The sequence below is a fragment of the Myxocyprinus asiaticus genome, chromosome 41 (assembly GCF_019703515.2).
Source record: "Myxocyprinus asiaticus isolate MX2 ecotype Aquarium Trade chromosome 41, UBuf_Myxa_2, whole genome shotgun sequence".
In the NCBI taxonomy this organism is placed as follows: domain Eukaryota; kingdom Metazoa; phylum Chordata; class Actinopteri; order Cypriniformes; family Catostomidae; genus Myxocyprinus; species Myxocyprinus asiaticus.
In genome coordinates, this window is record NC_059384.1 from 5,176,441 (window position 1) to 5,190,476 (window position 14,036).

General features: G+C 37.1%; 2 protein-coding genes across 5 annotated transcripts in view; both read right to left on the bottom strand.

The window, feature by feature from the left end:
- Positions 1-170: 170 nt before the first annotated feature.
- Positions 171-12,059, bottom strand: LOC127431595 (ADP-ribosylation factor 1). Its single transcript, XM_051682070.1, has 5 exons — positions 11,979-12,059; positions 11,056-11,211; positions 10,665-10,775; positions 1,488-1,612; positions 171-1,376 (listed from the first exon to the last, which is right to left on the bottom strand). Exons 2-5 carry the CDS (start codon positions 11,201-11,203, stop codon positions 1,215-1,217), a joined length of 546 nt encoding a protein of 181 aa, XP_051538030.1. The 5' UTR covers positions 11,204-11,211; positions 11,979-12,059; the 3' UTR covers positions 171-1,214.
- A 614-nt stretch (positions 12,060-12,673) lies between these two features.
- LOC127431554 (progranulin-like) overlaps positions 12,674-14,036 on the bottom strand; it is a 40,628-nt gene continuing 39,265 nt past the window's right edge. For all 4 annotated transcript variants that reach the window (XM_051682015.1, XM_051682016.1, XM_051682017.1 and 1 more), the window contains exons 21-22: positions 13,744-13,850; positions 12,674-13,588 (exon numbers count right to left, since the gene is read on the bottom strand). The gene's annotated coding sequence lies outside the window, so the exon portion shown is untranslated. The remainder of the gene's footprint in view (positions 13,589-13,743; positions 13,851-14,036) is intronic.

Consider the following 14,036-nt stretch of genomic DNA (forward strand, 5'->3'; position numbering starts at 1 on the left):
ATGAAGCCTAGCCTCAAGTGGATAATAAAAAAATGTAAGTTAAATAAAACAATATGTATCTTTGAAACCAAACTTCTGTCAGGTTTGGAAATCATCAATCAGTCCACAGAAGTATGTTTACAATCCACATATTTCTACAGTATGCAAGAAATAAACATAAGAGAAACATATAATATTAATTTTTTTATTATTATTATTCAAATCAAATCCAACAATTTGGTAGGGGGAATGTTCAGCAGTCTGCGATTGTGCTTGGGGTCTGTGTGGCGGCTAGAAACGGGTAGTGTACAGCAGGAAACCAGAGATCTGCTCACAACTCCACTACCAACATTTGGACACATTTGCAAATTAAAACACTGATCTAAGCCAAAAATAAAACATCACAATTTCCAAATGACTCATAAGAACAGGTGGTGGTGGGGGAAATCTGAGCAAACTGATCCTGACCTGATACAGGTTACAATGCATTTTTCCTAAAGATACAGGGCAGGTTGTTGTGTAAAAGGGATCATTTCACCCAAACATGAAACTTCTGTCATCATTTACTCACCCTTATGTTGTTTCAACCCCATATGACTTTCTTCCTGGAATACAAAGTGAGGTGGTAGCCTGAATGACTAAGACGTCTCCCTTCCACAGAAGAAAGTCATACCAGTATGAAATGTTATGATGGTGAGTAAATGATGAGATCCCTTTAAAACACTGTAAAAGTGTATAGGTTATATATTCAGCATGCCCGTAATACTGGTGTAGGAGAGGTTTGGGTTATTGCAGAGAGCAGTTCATTGTTGAGAACGCTGGTTCTATATTTGCCATGTGAAAACCACGCTTGGTGCAGTATGGAACGAGTCATAATACAGTTTGTGAGGTGGAACGAGAAGAGGAGAGATGTGTGTATAAAAGGCACGCCAGGGTCATTCCCAAACCAAGCAAACACACAGAGAAGCCTTCATGCACACATGAACACAATACATTCTTACTAACGTGCATACTAAAGATAAACACTTCACTATGCACATGTATGACACACACAAACACAGTCTGAGTCAGCAATGCCCAAACCTAAAATAATAGGGAGCGACAGAGGAGCACTGAGATCAGTCCTAGTCTGGGTCAGCACTGTAGCCGTGTGCGTCTCACTCGCTCAAACACACACATATCTACTCATCCATACAACAAACACACACACATAGATTTGGAGACTGCAGACTAGCTCATTTCTGATTTTTCAACTGATTGGAGAGCCAGTCCAGCCCCTCATAGAGTCCGTCTCCACTGGTAGCGCAGGTGGCCTGGATGTACCAGTTACGATGACGGAGGGCATGAAGGCCCAGTTTATCTGTAATCTCAGCCGCATTCATGGCATTGGGCAGGTCCTGTAATGGACAGGAGACAACAATAGATCCAATTAGAATCTCCGATTCATTTATAACTTACAGTATGCATCATAGTCTGCGTAATAATATATTCAGATATGTGACGCTCACCTGTTTGTTTGCAAAAACAAGAAGGACTGCGTCACGCAACTCGTCTTCTGCTAACATTCTTGCCAACTCCTCCCTGGCTTCGTTAACTCGTTCCCTGTCGTTACTATCAACTACGAAGATCAGACCTGACACGGGAAAAAAAATTAGTATCAGGAAAATCTTTGTCGTCACACCCACAAGTCAATGGTAAATTGTCTGCACTTATATAGCGCTTTTTTAACCTTAGCGGTTTTCAAAGCGCTTTACACTGTGATGCATTCACCCATTCATGCACACACACACCAATGACGGCAGAGCTGCCATGCAAGGTGCTAGCCTGCCATTGGGAGCTACTTGGGGTTCAGTGTCTTGCCCAAGGGCACTCTGGCATGTGGAGTCATGTGGGCCGAGAATCAAACCGCCAACCCTGTGATTAGTGGCCAACCTGCTCTACCACCTGAGCCACAGCTCAAGATACCATAGATACTACAGTAAAAGTAAAAATTCATAATAAATTACAGGGTTCATACAGATGCTTCAAAGTTAAATTCAAGGACTTTTCAAGCACATTTTTGTTTGTTTTCAAGGATGTATGCTCAAGATGTCATTAAAACAAATTTTGTTAATTTTAAATAAAAATATTTTATTCATTCAGTTAATTTATTTCTATAAAACACCACTTATTACAAATACACCATAACTCAATGTGCATCTTTAACTACACATTCTCACAATTCTTGGTTCATTCATGACGAATTTGATGTGCAATTATAGTGTGCTCCTTTAAAACGCATTTCGCTTTCCAACAAAACTGAAAAACTATGTCCGTAAACAGTAGTCCATATGACTCATGTGCTGTGTTTCATATTTTCTAAAGTCACACAACAGATTTATGTGAGAAACTGACACAAATTGCAAATAGGTCATTCTCAAAAAATGTTGACTTTCCAGCTTACAAAATATAGAAATATTCCATTCAGTTCAGTTTTTGCCCATAAAGGCTGAGGGTAAACATTTTGTAACATGTTGACATTATTTTTTATTCATAAAGGACACCTTAGGTGTTGTTCTTCCTTTTATTATTTAATTTTGTTTCACGAACGAAGCAAGTTAACACTAATGAGGGTTAAATGGGTTACAACACCAGATTTTTTGTGTGAAAATATTACAGTTAAAATGTGAATGAATAACTTTTAACATGCTGGGAAAAATCACTAAATGCATATATAAGCAGCCTCTGAACTTTGACTTTAAATTCTTTCCCACAACTTTTTGTATTTAAAAAACATTTTAAAACGGTAATAAAAAGGTTTTAACACCGATAACACAAATGTCATGAAATCAAGGGACAAACATAATTTTTTAATTATTCAAATTATTAATAATAATTTAATTTTGCACAATTGTTCAGCCTTGCACTAATGCTTGGATTAAAAATAAGTACAAAATAAACACATAAATAACGTTCAATGTCATAGAAGTGGTGTACCAGATGAAAGGGAAGGATTTTTTTCAGACAATTGACAATTTCAAATATATTTTCTAAAAAATGTGCAAAACAGAATCAAGCCATTTTATATTATTAAAGGTTACGTTAAAGAATACCTTTTAATTTTTTAATTTATTTTTTGGGGAGGGGCAGGGGCTATTTGAAAGCTTTTTCATGACTAAAAAAGTCAAGGGACATGTTTGTCAACATATTTTGATTTTTGACCCAAATGTTGTCAGAAATAACCTATTTTGTGAGACAAAAGTTCTCTTTACATAAGGTGGCGCTAGACGGCTCACAAAACTGAATCCTCCATTGATCTGCATTCAAATCTCAGTACGTTTTACATCTCATCTAATTTTTTCACTCTGGGGAGTAATTTTTTATTAAAACTGACAGTAGCAAGGATTCTTACTTGTTAAATTCGCCACAACAGTATCTCTAAAATATACTATATATAAGATATAAATAACCATCTTAAGACAAATGTTCTTAAGTGTCTAAAACATCTGCATAGTACTGTATATATACAGGTGCATCTCAATAAATTAGAATGTCGTGGAAAAGTTCATTTATTTCAGTAATTCAACTCAAATTGTGAAACTCGTGTATTAAATAAATTCAATGCACACAGACTGAAGTAGTTTAAGTCTTTGGTTCTTTTAATTGTGATGATTTTGGCTCACATTTAACAAAAACCCACCAATTCACTATCTCAAAAAATTAGAATACATCATAAGACCAATAAAAAAAACATTTTTAGTGAATTGTTGGCCTTCTGGAAAATATGTTCATTTACTGTATATGTACTCAATACTTGGTAGGGGCTCCTTTTGCTTTAATTACTGCCTCAATTCGGCGTGGCATGGAGGTGATCAGTTTGTGGCACTGCTGAGGTGGTATGGAAGCCCAGGTTTCTTTGACAGTGGCCTTCAGCTCATCTGCATTTCTTGGTCTCTTGTTTCTCATTTTCCTCTTGACAATACCCCATAGATTCTCTATGGGGTTCAGGTCTGGTGAGTTTGCTGGCCAGTCAAGCACACCAACACCATGGTCATTTAACCAACTTTTGGTGCTTTTGGCAGTGTGGGCAGGTGCCAGATCCTGCTGGAAAATGAAATCAGCATCTTTAAAAAGCTGGTCAGCAGAAGGAAGCATGAAATGCTCCAAAATTTCTTGGTAAACGGGTGCAGTGACTTTGGTTTTCAAAAAACACAATGGACCAACACCAGCAGATGACATTGCACCCCAAATCATCACAGATTGTGGAAACTTAACACTGGACTTCAAGCAACTTGGGTTATGAGCTGCTCCACCCTTCCTCCAGACTCTAGGACCTTGGTTTCCAAATGAAATACAAAACTTGCTCTCATCTGAAAAGAGGACTTTAGACCACTGGGCAACAGTCCAGTTCTTCTTCTCCTTAGCCCAGGTAAGACGCCTCTGACGTTGTCTGTGGTTCAGGAGTGGCTTAACAAGAGGAACACGACAACTGTAGCCAAATTCCTTGACACGTCTGTGTGTGGTGGCTCTTGATGCCTTGACCCCAGCCTCAGTCCATTCCTTGTGAAGTTCACCCAAATTCTTGAATTGATTTTGCTTGACAATCCTCAGAAGGCTGCGGTTCTCTCGGTTGGTTGTGCATCTTTTTCTTCCACACTTTTCCCTTCCACTCAACTTTCTGTTAACATGCTTGGATACAGCACTCTGTGAACAGCCAGCTTCTTTGGCAATGAATGTTTGTGGCTTACCCTCCTTGTGAAGGGTGTCAGTGATTGTCTTCTGGACAGCTGTCAGATCAGCAGTCTTCCCCATGATTGTGTAGCCTAGTGAACCAAACTGAGAGACCATTTTGAAGGCTCAGGAAACCTTTGCAGGTGTTTTGAGTTGATTAGCTGATTGGCATGTCACCATATTCTAATTTTTTGAGATAGTGAATTGGTGGGTTTTTGTTAAATGTGAGCCAAAATCATCACAATTAAAAGAACCAAAGACTTAAACTACTTCAGTCTGTGTGTATTGAATTTATTTAATACACGAGTTTCACAATTTGAGTTGAATTACTGAAATAAATGAACTTTTCCACGACATTCTAATTTATTGAGATGTACCTGTATATATATATATATATATATACTATATTGCCAAAAGTATTCGCTCATCTGCCTTTAGACGCATATGAACTTAAGTGACATCCCATTCTTAATCCATAGGGTTTAATATGACGTCGGCCCACCCTTTGCAGCTATAACAGCTTCAACTCTTCTGGGAAGGCTTTCCACAAGGTTTAGGAGTGTGTTTATGGGAATTTTTGACCATTCTTCCAGAAGCGCATTTGTGAGGTCAGACACTGATGTTGGACGAGAAGGCCTGGCTCGCAGTCTTCGCTCTAATTCATCCCAAAGGTGCTCTATCGGGTTGAGGTCAGGACTCTGTGCAGGCCAGTCAAGTTCTTCCACACCAAACTTGCTCATCCATGTCTCTATGGACCTTGCTTTGTGCACTGGTGCGCAGTCATGTTGGAACAGGAAGGGGCCATCCCCAAACTGTTCCCACAAAGTTGGGAGCATGGAATTGTCCAAAATCTCTTGGTATTCTGAAGCATTCAGAGTTCCTTTCACTGGAACTAAGGGGCCAAGCCCAGCTCCTGAAAAACAACCCCACATCATAATCCCCCCTCCACCAAACTTCACAGTTGGCACAATGCAGTCAGACAAGTACCGTTCTCCTGGCAACCTCCAAACCCAGACTCGTCCATCAGATTGCCAGATGGAGAAGCGTGATTCGTCACTCCAGAGAACGCGTCTCCACTGCTCTAGAGTCCAGTGGCGGCGTACTTTACACCACTGCATCCGACGCTTTGCATTGCACTTGGTGATGTATGGCTTGGATGCAGCTGCTCGGCCATGGAAACCCATTCCATGAAGCTCTCGACGCACTGTTCTTGAGCTAATCTGAAGGCCACATGAACTTTGGAGGTCTGTAGCGATTGACTCTGCAGAAAGTTGTGCCTCAGCATCCGCTGACCCCGCTCTGTCATTTTACGTCGCCTACCACTTCGTGGCTGAGTTGCTGTCATTCCCAATCGCTTCCACTTTATTATAATACCACTGACAGTTGACTGTGGAATATTTAGTAGCGAGGAAATTTCACGACTGGACTTGTTGCACAGGTGGCATCCTATCACAGTACCACGCTGGAATTCGCTGAGCTCCTGAGAGCGGCCCATTCTTTCACAAATGTTTGTAGAAGCAGTCTGCATGCCTAGGTGCTTCATTTTATACACCTGTGGCCATGGAAGTGATTGGAACACCTGAATTCAATTATTTGGATGGGTGAGCGAATACTTTTGGCAATATAGTGTGTATATATATATATATATATATATATATATATATATATATATATATATATATATATATATATATAAACATCTGAAAGCAAACATGGCTGGTTTGTTTCCTAATATCAAATCATTCGAACAGAATTTTAGTTAGGTTGATATTTAGTTTGAAAACCATTTATTTTGCCACTTCACACAGTGTTGTAGCTGTTTTCCTCGTTAGTGGTGGTTAGAATGTCGGGCAGTCTAACCACTCGAGACGTCTGAATTCCTCTAAAGTGCAAAGTAAAAAAATAAAAATAAAATGGGTCATGTAAGTTTTGTGGTCTGCGCCGCAATTTTAAGAAGCACAAATGACCCCACTCTGCACTCTCCTGTTTCTGTCCAGAGATAGCACGCACGACACTCACGTGAAACACAGATTCGCATATCAGATGAGAAGCATATTCAGTGCTTACAAAGCGTGGAACGCAAGATGAACATCACTGAACACAGTGGCGATTTCTCAGGGCCAGCAAAGCCTTCTCTGCTGGTGTAACATGCCTAATAAATAAAAAACATTTCATCCTTTCATTCTCATTGACCTTTTCGCCTATGTATTTTCAATCGCTTCCACTCCTAAGTCATCTACAAACGAATAGCAAAAAACAAAAACAAATTATCCAATCAGAATTTATTCCTCAATGCTTACAAGCAAAGTGTGACAACTGTTTCTCAAATTGCATGCCCGAAGCAGCACGCGAGTCTGAGCTCCACCGTGTCAGGCCTTCAGAATTTCCACAGAATCCCTCAACAGTGTAAGTGAATAGGCATCTAAAGTCAGATTGTCAGATTCATCAGCCAATAAGATTGATTTATTTGTTCTTGGTGGGTGTGGTCTATAGGATATGTCTCAGTCCAGGCCTTCTAGCTGGCCTTGAGTGACACAATCACGCTTTAAATTATGTACGTAATTTGAAAGCGAAGAGCACGTTGGCTGTCATCACTGCCTCATCACCATTGTGAAAGAGATCCTTATGGATTTAAAAACCTGAGATGTTCTGCATGATTGTGCGTTTGACTAATTAAACAGGAAATGAGGGCTGATTTTCATTTCAGGGAAATTGGTGAGTGCTTTTTGCATTGCTATAGCAACATCAGGAGTTTTCTAAGTGTAAATTAGGCTGCTTGAGCATTCAGTGTCGGATCAAGTTTTGAAAAGTAACCGTGTACCCTGAGGAAACAAAATGTATTGCAAGCAACATTTAAATTCGCAAATATTATTAGAGAGCTTTTTCTTGGTATTAGACCTCCTTGGTTCTGGCTTTCGTGCCAGGACATGTTTTTAAAATGTCAATTGGTATTATTAGTTGCCATCGACATAATGTATGATAGGCATACGTTGTCTTATTCATTGTGAAACTGTGTTTTAATTACATGAATCGCACCGAAGGCCTAGACTTAAAATGCAAGGCCGCGGCTGCTGAAACATCACTGCTGAATTTCACTGAAACGTTCAATGCAACAAAAAAAAAACCTATCTAGAGCTCTTCATTTCTCTCAGTCTCACGCAAAGTCCTGCCCACTGACAGATATGCACACGCTGTACTCATGGATATTTACATATCAGGATATAGCAAAATATCTATCGCCATGATATATATCATCATATCGTCCAGCCATACTTTAGAATATGATTCACATTAGGGCTAGGTACCAATACAGATTTCGACTGGATTCTGAATCAATTGAGTATATTTCAGTTATGATGTCCATTTTGCTTACATATGAAGGAAATCCTCCAACTTGGTATATTTTATCATTAGTTTTTCATAATTTGTCACATTTTAGTTTTTTAAAAATGTACAAATTTCATTTATTCCACAATAAATATGATGTCCTGAAATACATATATATATAACATATATTTTGTTACATGTTTATGGTTTACATGCTCAATTTGTCCTGTTTACAAGTATTGACATTGATATGCAGAACGAGTGCCAAAATGGTACGGTCTCTTAAAGAAAAACGGCAGTTCAGAGAAGAGTCGCACGGCTTCTTTACCGCATCCGTGCTATGTGTGATTATAAGTAATTTTTCATTTTTTTTTTTTAATGTATTTATGTTTTCGATTCACAACTGACTATAAAGAACAGAAAGTCTACTAAGAGTGATTATTCAATGACAAATGGATTTAATGGATCTTGTCTTTAGACACACATTACACAAAATGAGTCTAACCAAATTTTTACTCTCAGCAGGCAGTGAAAGGATTCTGGTGCTTAATTTCTTCACCACTATACTATTCAATCACTGGTGAGTGAAATCAGAAAATTTACCAGCCAGTGGCTAATTACAGACAATTTTAGTCACATAACATAACAATTTTGTCACACTCATTACAATATAGAGGATTGTGCATAGAGTGAAAAGATCGATCTTGGGATTTTAAGAATATATTTCGGGATCATTTAAATGAAGATCACGATTAATTGAAAATCTATATTTTTACCCACCACTAATTCACGTAAATTAAGTAACCCTTCATGGGAATGTCGTTACATTGCAAACACTTTGTATCCTGATTATTTTGGCACAATTATGTAGGACTGGGTAAAAATACAGATTTTCCGATGCATCGCAAACTTCATTTGAATGATCTCTATATCAATTCTAAAATCCCAAGATCGATATTTTACTCTATGCGCAACTCCCTACAATGCAAGTAAATCACTCACATATGCGACCAAATTTTGCGGTGTTACTAAAAACTTTCAGATTTCACTCACCAGTAATTGAGTAGTTTAGTGGTGAAGAAGTTTAGCAGCAAGATCGTTTATAAGGAGATTGTGTGTTGAGAGTTTGACAGTTTGGTTTGACTCGTTCTATGTGTCCGAAGATGAGATCCACGGAATTCATTTGTCATTGAATAATGTCTCTTTAAATACACTTTCTTTTCTTTACAGTCAGTTGTTCATTAAAAACAACAACAAAACCATTTAATGCCAATCACACATGGATGCGCTAAAGAAACCGTGCATGTCCTCACTAGTCTTAAAGAGACAGTACTGATTTAGCACGTGTTCCATATAATGTAAATAATAGTAAATAGAACAAATTATGCATGTTAACAATAAACATTTAACAAAATATATGCAATTTCAAGACATTTATTGATGGAGTACTCTAAATTTGAATTTTTTTCAAAAGCCAAAATGACCAATATGATGAAAAACTGATGAAAATATAATTTGTAAAATTAATATTTTCTAATTGTACCTAGAAGTTTAGAAGATCTCATTCATAATTAAAGGTGCATTCATCAAGTACAGCTCTGGAAAAATTAAGAGACCACTCCAAATGTTTCTCTGGATTTACTATTTATAGGTATGTGTTTGAGTAAAACTAACATTTTTTTAATTCTATAAAGTACTGACAACATTTCTCCCAAATTCCAAATAAAAATATTGTCATTTAGAGCATTTATTTGCAGAAAATGACAACTGGTCAAAATAACAAAAATGATGCAGTGTTTTCAGACCTTGAATAATGCAAAGAAAACAAGTTCATATTCATTTTCAAACAACACAATACTAATGTTTTAACTTGGGAAGAGTTCAGAAATCAATATTTGGTGGAATAACCTTGATTTTTAAACACAGCTTTCATGTGTCTTGGCATGCTCTCTAACAGTCTTTCACATTGCTGTTGAGTGACTTTATGCCACTCCTGATGCAAAAATTCAAGCAGGAATTCAACAGACACTGGAATGGAATTTCTTAAATGGAATTTAAGAAACATTTGGAGTGGTCTCTTAATTTTTTCCAGAGCTGTATGTCGAAGTATGGCTTACACTGACACCTAGTGTTCTGGATGCTACATCATTCAAACCCAGTAGATTTCAGTTGCCAGTGCCACTATAGAAATTCACTTTGCACAGTAAGCCAGGATTAATTTAATCCATGAGTGAAAGTGTCCAATAACAGGGCTGTCACTGAGATTAAGAGGGTAGTATTCAGCTAGTCATGTGATTCTAATATGCTGCTACATGTAGACTAAGAGTGCTATTATAAGGTTACTGATATGACTGAACGCCTCATCTCACATGAGTGCTCATTATTTTATACACATGTTTCAAAATTACTATTCTTTAGAAGGAAAACTTTTCAAATGAGAAAAAAATTACTGAGTGCACCTTTATAAGCATTAGCTGAGAGAGATTTTTTTTTCTTTCATATTTAGCAAAATGGACATTGTAAACGAACAAATATACCCATTTGAATCGATATCGAATCGAAATGGGAAATCTGTATCAATACCCAGGCCTACAAATATTATAAATAAACATGGGTATTTTCTTGCTTGTTGCCATGGCTTTTCATACCTTGAGTGTTCTGGAAGTAGTGTCTCCAAAGCGGTCTGATTTTGTCTTGGCCACCAACGTCCCAAACCGTGAAACTGATATTCTTATACTCTACCGTTTCTACGTTAAAACCTGCAACACACAATATACAGCAGGTGAAAAAGAAATATCTTAGTGGCAAGAGACATAATGCAAATTAAACACACCCCATACAACTCAGTGTAATGTAATAATGTCACTAGCAATGCTGCAATGTAGGAACAAAGGACTTTTATGCACACTGTTCAACTGTGCAAGTCAAGGACAGAGAGTGTATGAATGTTTTGAAAGTGTGTTCAAGGTGTGTGTGTTTTAAGATACTCCACTATCAAACACTGTGAAAGACAAATAAAAGTAAAAACAGATGGCGTACCGATAGTGGGAATGGTGGTAACTATTTCTCCCAGTTTGAGCTTGTACAGGATGGTGGTTTTACCGGCAGCATCGAGCCCAACCATGAGAATTCTCATCTCCTTCTTCCCAAACAAACCCTTGAACAGGTTGGCAAAGACATTCCCCATGCTTTTAACTGCAAAGATAAAAGACAAAGAGCTCTTAACAATCTGAAGAGAGATTATACTGGGTAGCAAAACAAGACCTTCATTCAAGTTATATATGTCCATGTAATCTATGTAATGTCTCCACTGATTCTTATAACTTAAAAGGAAAGAAAGGGGTCTGAAATTATGTGACATTAGGCTTTTTTTTTATTTAATTTATTTATTTTTTTTTGTGAATCAAGTTAACAAGAATAGACAAGCACCACATCTGTCTTGGCCACTGGGATAAAAACATCTAATTTATTTACAAAATCATTAAGAAAAAGACTAATGCCATTTAAATGCCAGTGTGTTATGACACATTAGGCAAGTGTTTTGTGAAAGAAACGGCTATTTCGTATCAGTCTAGACAGACTGATAAGAAGTCTAATTAACTTGCAATAAAACTTTAAAATCAAAAGAATAACTACCATAAAACGCCTGTTATATGAGTCGTACTTCAAAATATTAGCTTTGTCTACACTATAATCCACGAACAATGACTTGAAAAATATCTAGAGACGATTGTAAGTTAAAATGCTTATTGTATGAAAAGTTTAAAGATGTTTTGCTTCAAATAAACTGATTTTATGACCCAACCATCTTTAGCAGATTAGCTGGCTAGCTACATACAAGATAAAAGCAGCCATCTGGCCCTTTAAATGACTAATTTGGTCACTTAATAAATGGCTAATGGGCTTGAAATAACTATGACTAAGTAAGCATATTTATCATGAAGGCTGTGAAATAAAATCACCTCTAAACTGAGACTTCTCGATCTTTCTGTGTCCACTGCTTCAGCGCACCGCTGTCACTGCAAAATGGCGTATGTCGCAACTCAACCTACCGGCTTGAGGCTCCGCCCATTACCTCTCATAGTCCAATCAAAGAAGATAAATATTGCATAATTCTGCCTCCTGCAGGTTAGGTCCAATCAGAATGCACGAAAGATCCGGTAGGATTTGGGGAATGAGGAAGTACTCACTTCCGATGTATTGACACACTTAGTTTACATGATAGAATACATTTATATATTTTACATAAACCCCTCAGGTCTTTTTAAATAATAAAATCTTTAATACATTCTGTAACTATATATATATTTATATATATATATATATATATATTTTTTTTTTTTAAACAACAATGTAAACCAGTACATTTGCATCAAAATAATTCTTTCATATTCATTTTCTGACACATTAGGGTCACACTTTGTAGTCTGAGACTTTTAACCCTTGTGCGTCCATTTAAATTAGTTACTCAGATGTCCTAAAAAAAACTGCCATAATAATATTATATATTAATATTATTTTCCATTAGTTAATTTTTTTAACCAACATCAGTTCTGATCATAACTACCAAATATTCATTCATTTTCTGGATTTTAACCCTTTAAATGGCAGTTTGTTTACATAATGACATTTTTTTTTTTTTTTTTACACACACACACACACACACACACATTTCTCAATACACACATACAAAACATACTCTGCCATCCATTCCAACACACCCACACAATTTTAGCTGCATCATTTATTCACTTGGCCTGCAGTGCTCTATAATACAGCAAACAGAAAATAGGAGAAAAGCATGTATTTGCTCCATAGGCTAAACATGAGAAAAATGGCACAATCTGGAGTAAAATATTACAATTTTTAATTTTGAAGCCAGGGCTCCTGAATGAAAGCATAATATCATAGAATTCATGATTTTATGTTTTAATGGCACTGGGATCAAATATTGCAGTTTTAATGGGTTTTAATGGGGACATTTTTGTCCTTAAGGTCCTGAGTGTAACTATTTTGTGTACACAGTGTATTATAGATGTATTATAGGAACTGAGGTTGAAATATAAAAATTCCCCCAAAAATACACACCTTTGGCAATATTTATGCCATTAGCATTTACACAGCCAAAATTATCTAAAAAACAAAAATAGCAAAAATGTCCCAAAGGTCGCACAAGGATTAAACTAGTTAAAAATCTCAAAAATACTTAATTGTGAGTTACCGCTTCAATAAAACTACAAGTTATTACACATTTGCTCACATTGCATGAAGTTGCAACTGGACTGAATTGATTAACAAAACCAAAAACAAATAAAGTGAGTATCAGCTAAAATAGAATTTAACATCTAAAACTCCAGACTGTTTGTGGAGGTCACTCTTGCAAGAGTGGCAATGTTGAATGTTCATCATAGCCTTGCAGCTCTAGTTTTCCATCTCTGACCCTCCAGTCCCAATTGGGGTTTCTGTCAGGAGCAGGGACACACTGCAACCACATGCCTGACTCACACACCTCTGTGTCTGGAGAAACCAGCTGCCCATCCAGGGTGGCCAAACTGAAGGTTCTCATAGATATCTATGATACACAAAAAACACATACAGATAAAAAGTGTTGGAGTTCAATAGTGGTGGCAGGCATAACAGTTCTGAGTCCTTCTCATCACATTGAGTTTATGCAGCCTTGATTAAATGCATAAATGTTTAAATTTATATGAATAAGATATTTATTACCTGCTCGCTTATCCCCACGGCAATGTGTCCGATTTTCACTTGCGGCCTCTCTCTGATCTTTAAACTCTCGCCGCTTACATCTTCCACCCATATATCCACCCCAAGTCCTGAATAAATGCAGCAGGCAAATAAATGCACACAAACCTATGATTTTACACATACAGAGAAATATAAAGGGAAAACCCCAAAACTGAAAATTCTCTCATAATTTACTGACCCTCATGTCATCCAAGATGGATATGACTTTCTTCTGCTGAACACAAAAAGAGATTTTTAAAAGAATATCTCAGCTC

Coding starts and splice junctions, on each gene's coding strand:
- LOC127431595 (XM_051682070.1), bottom strand. CDS start 11,203: ATGGGGAATGTCTTTGCCAACCTGTTCAAGGGTTTGTTTGGGAAGAAG. Junction 10,776..11,055: donor TACCACCATTCCCACTATCG/GTACGCCATCTG, acceptor TGTGTGTTGCAG/GTTTTAACGTAGAAACGGTA. Junction 1,377..1,487: donor TTGTTTTTGCAAACAAACAG/GTGAGCGTCACA, acceptor TGTCCATTACAG/GACCTGCCCAATGCCATGAA.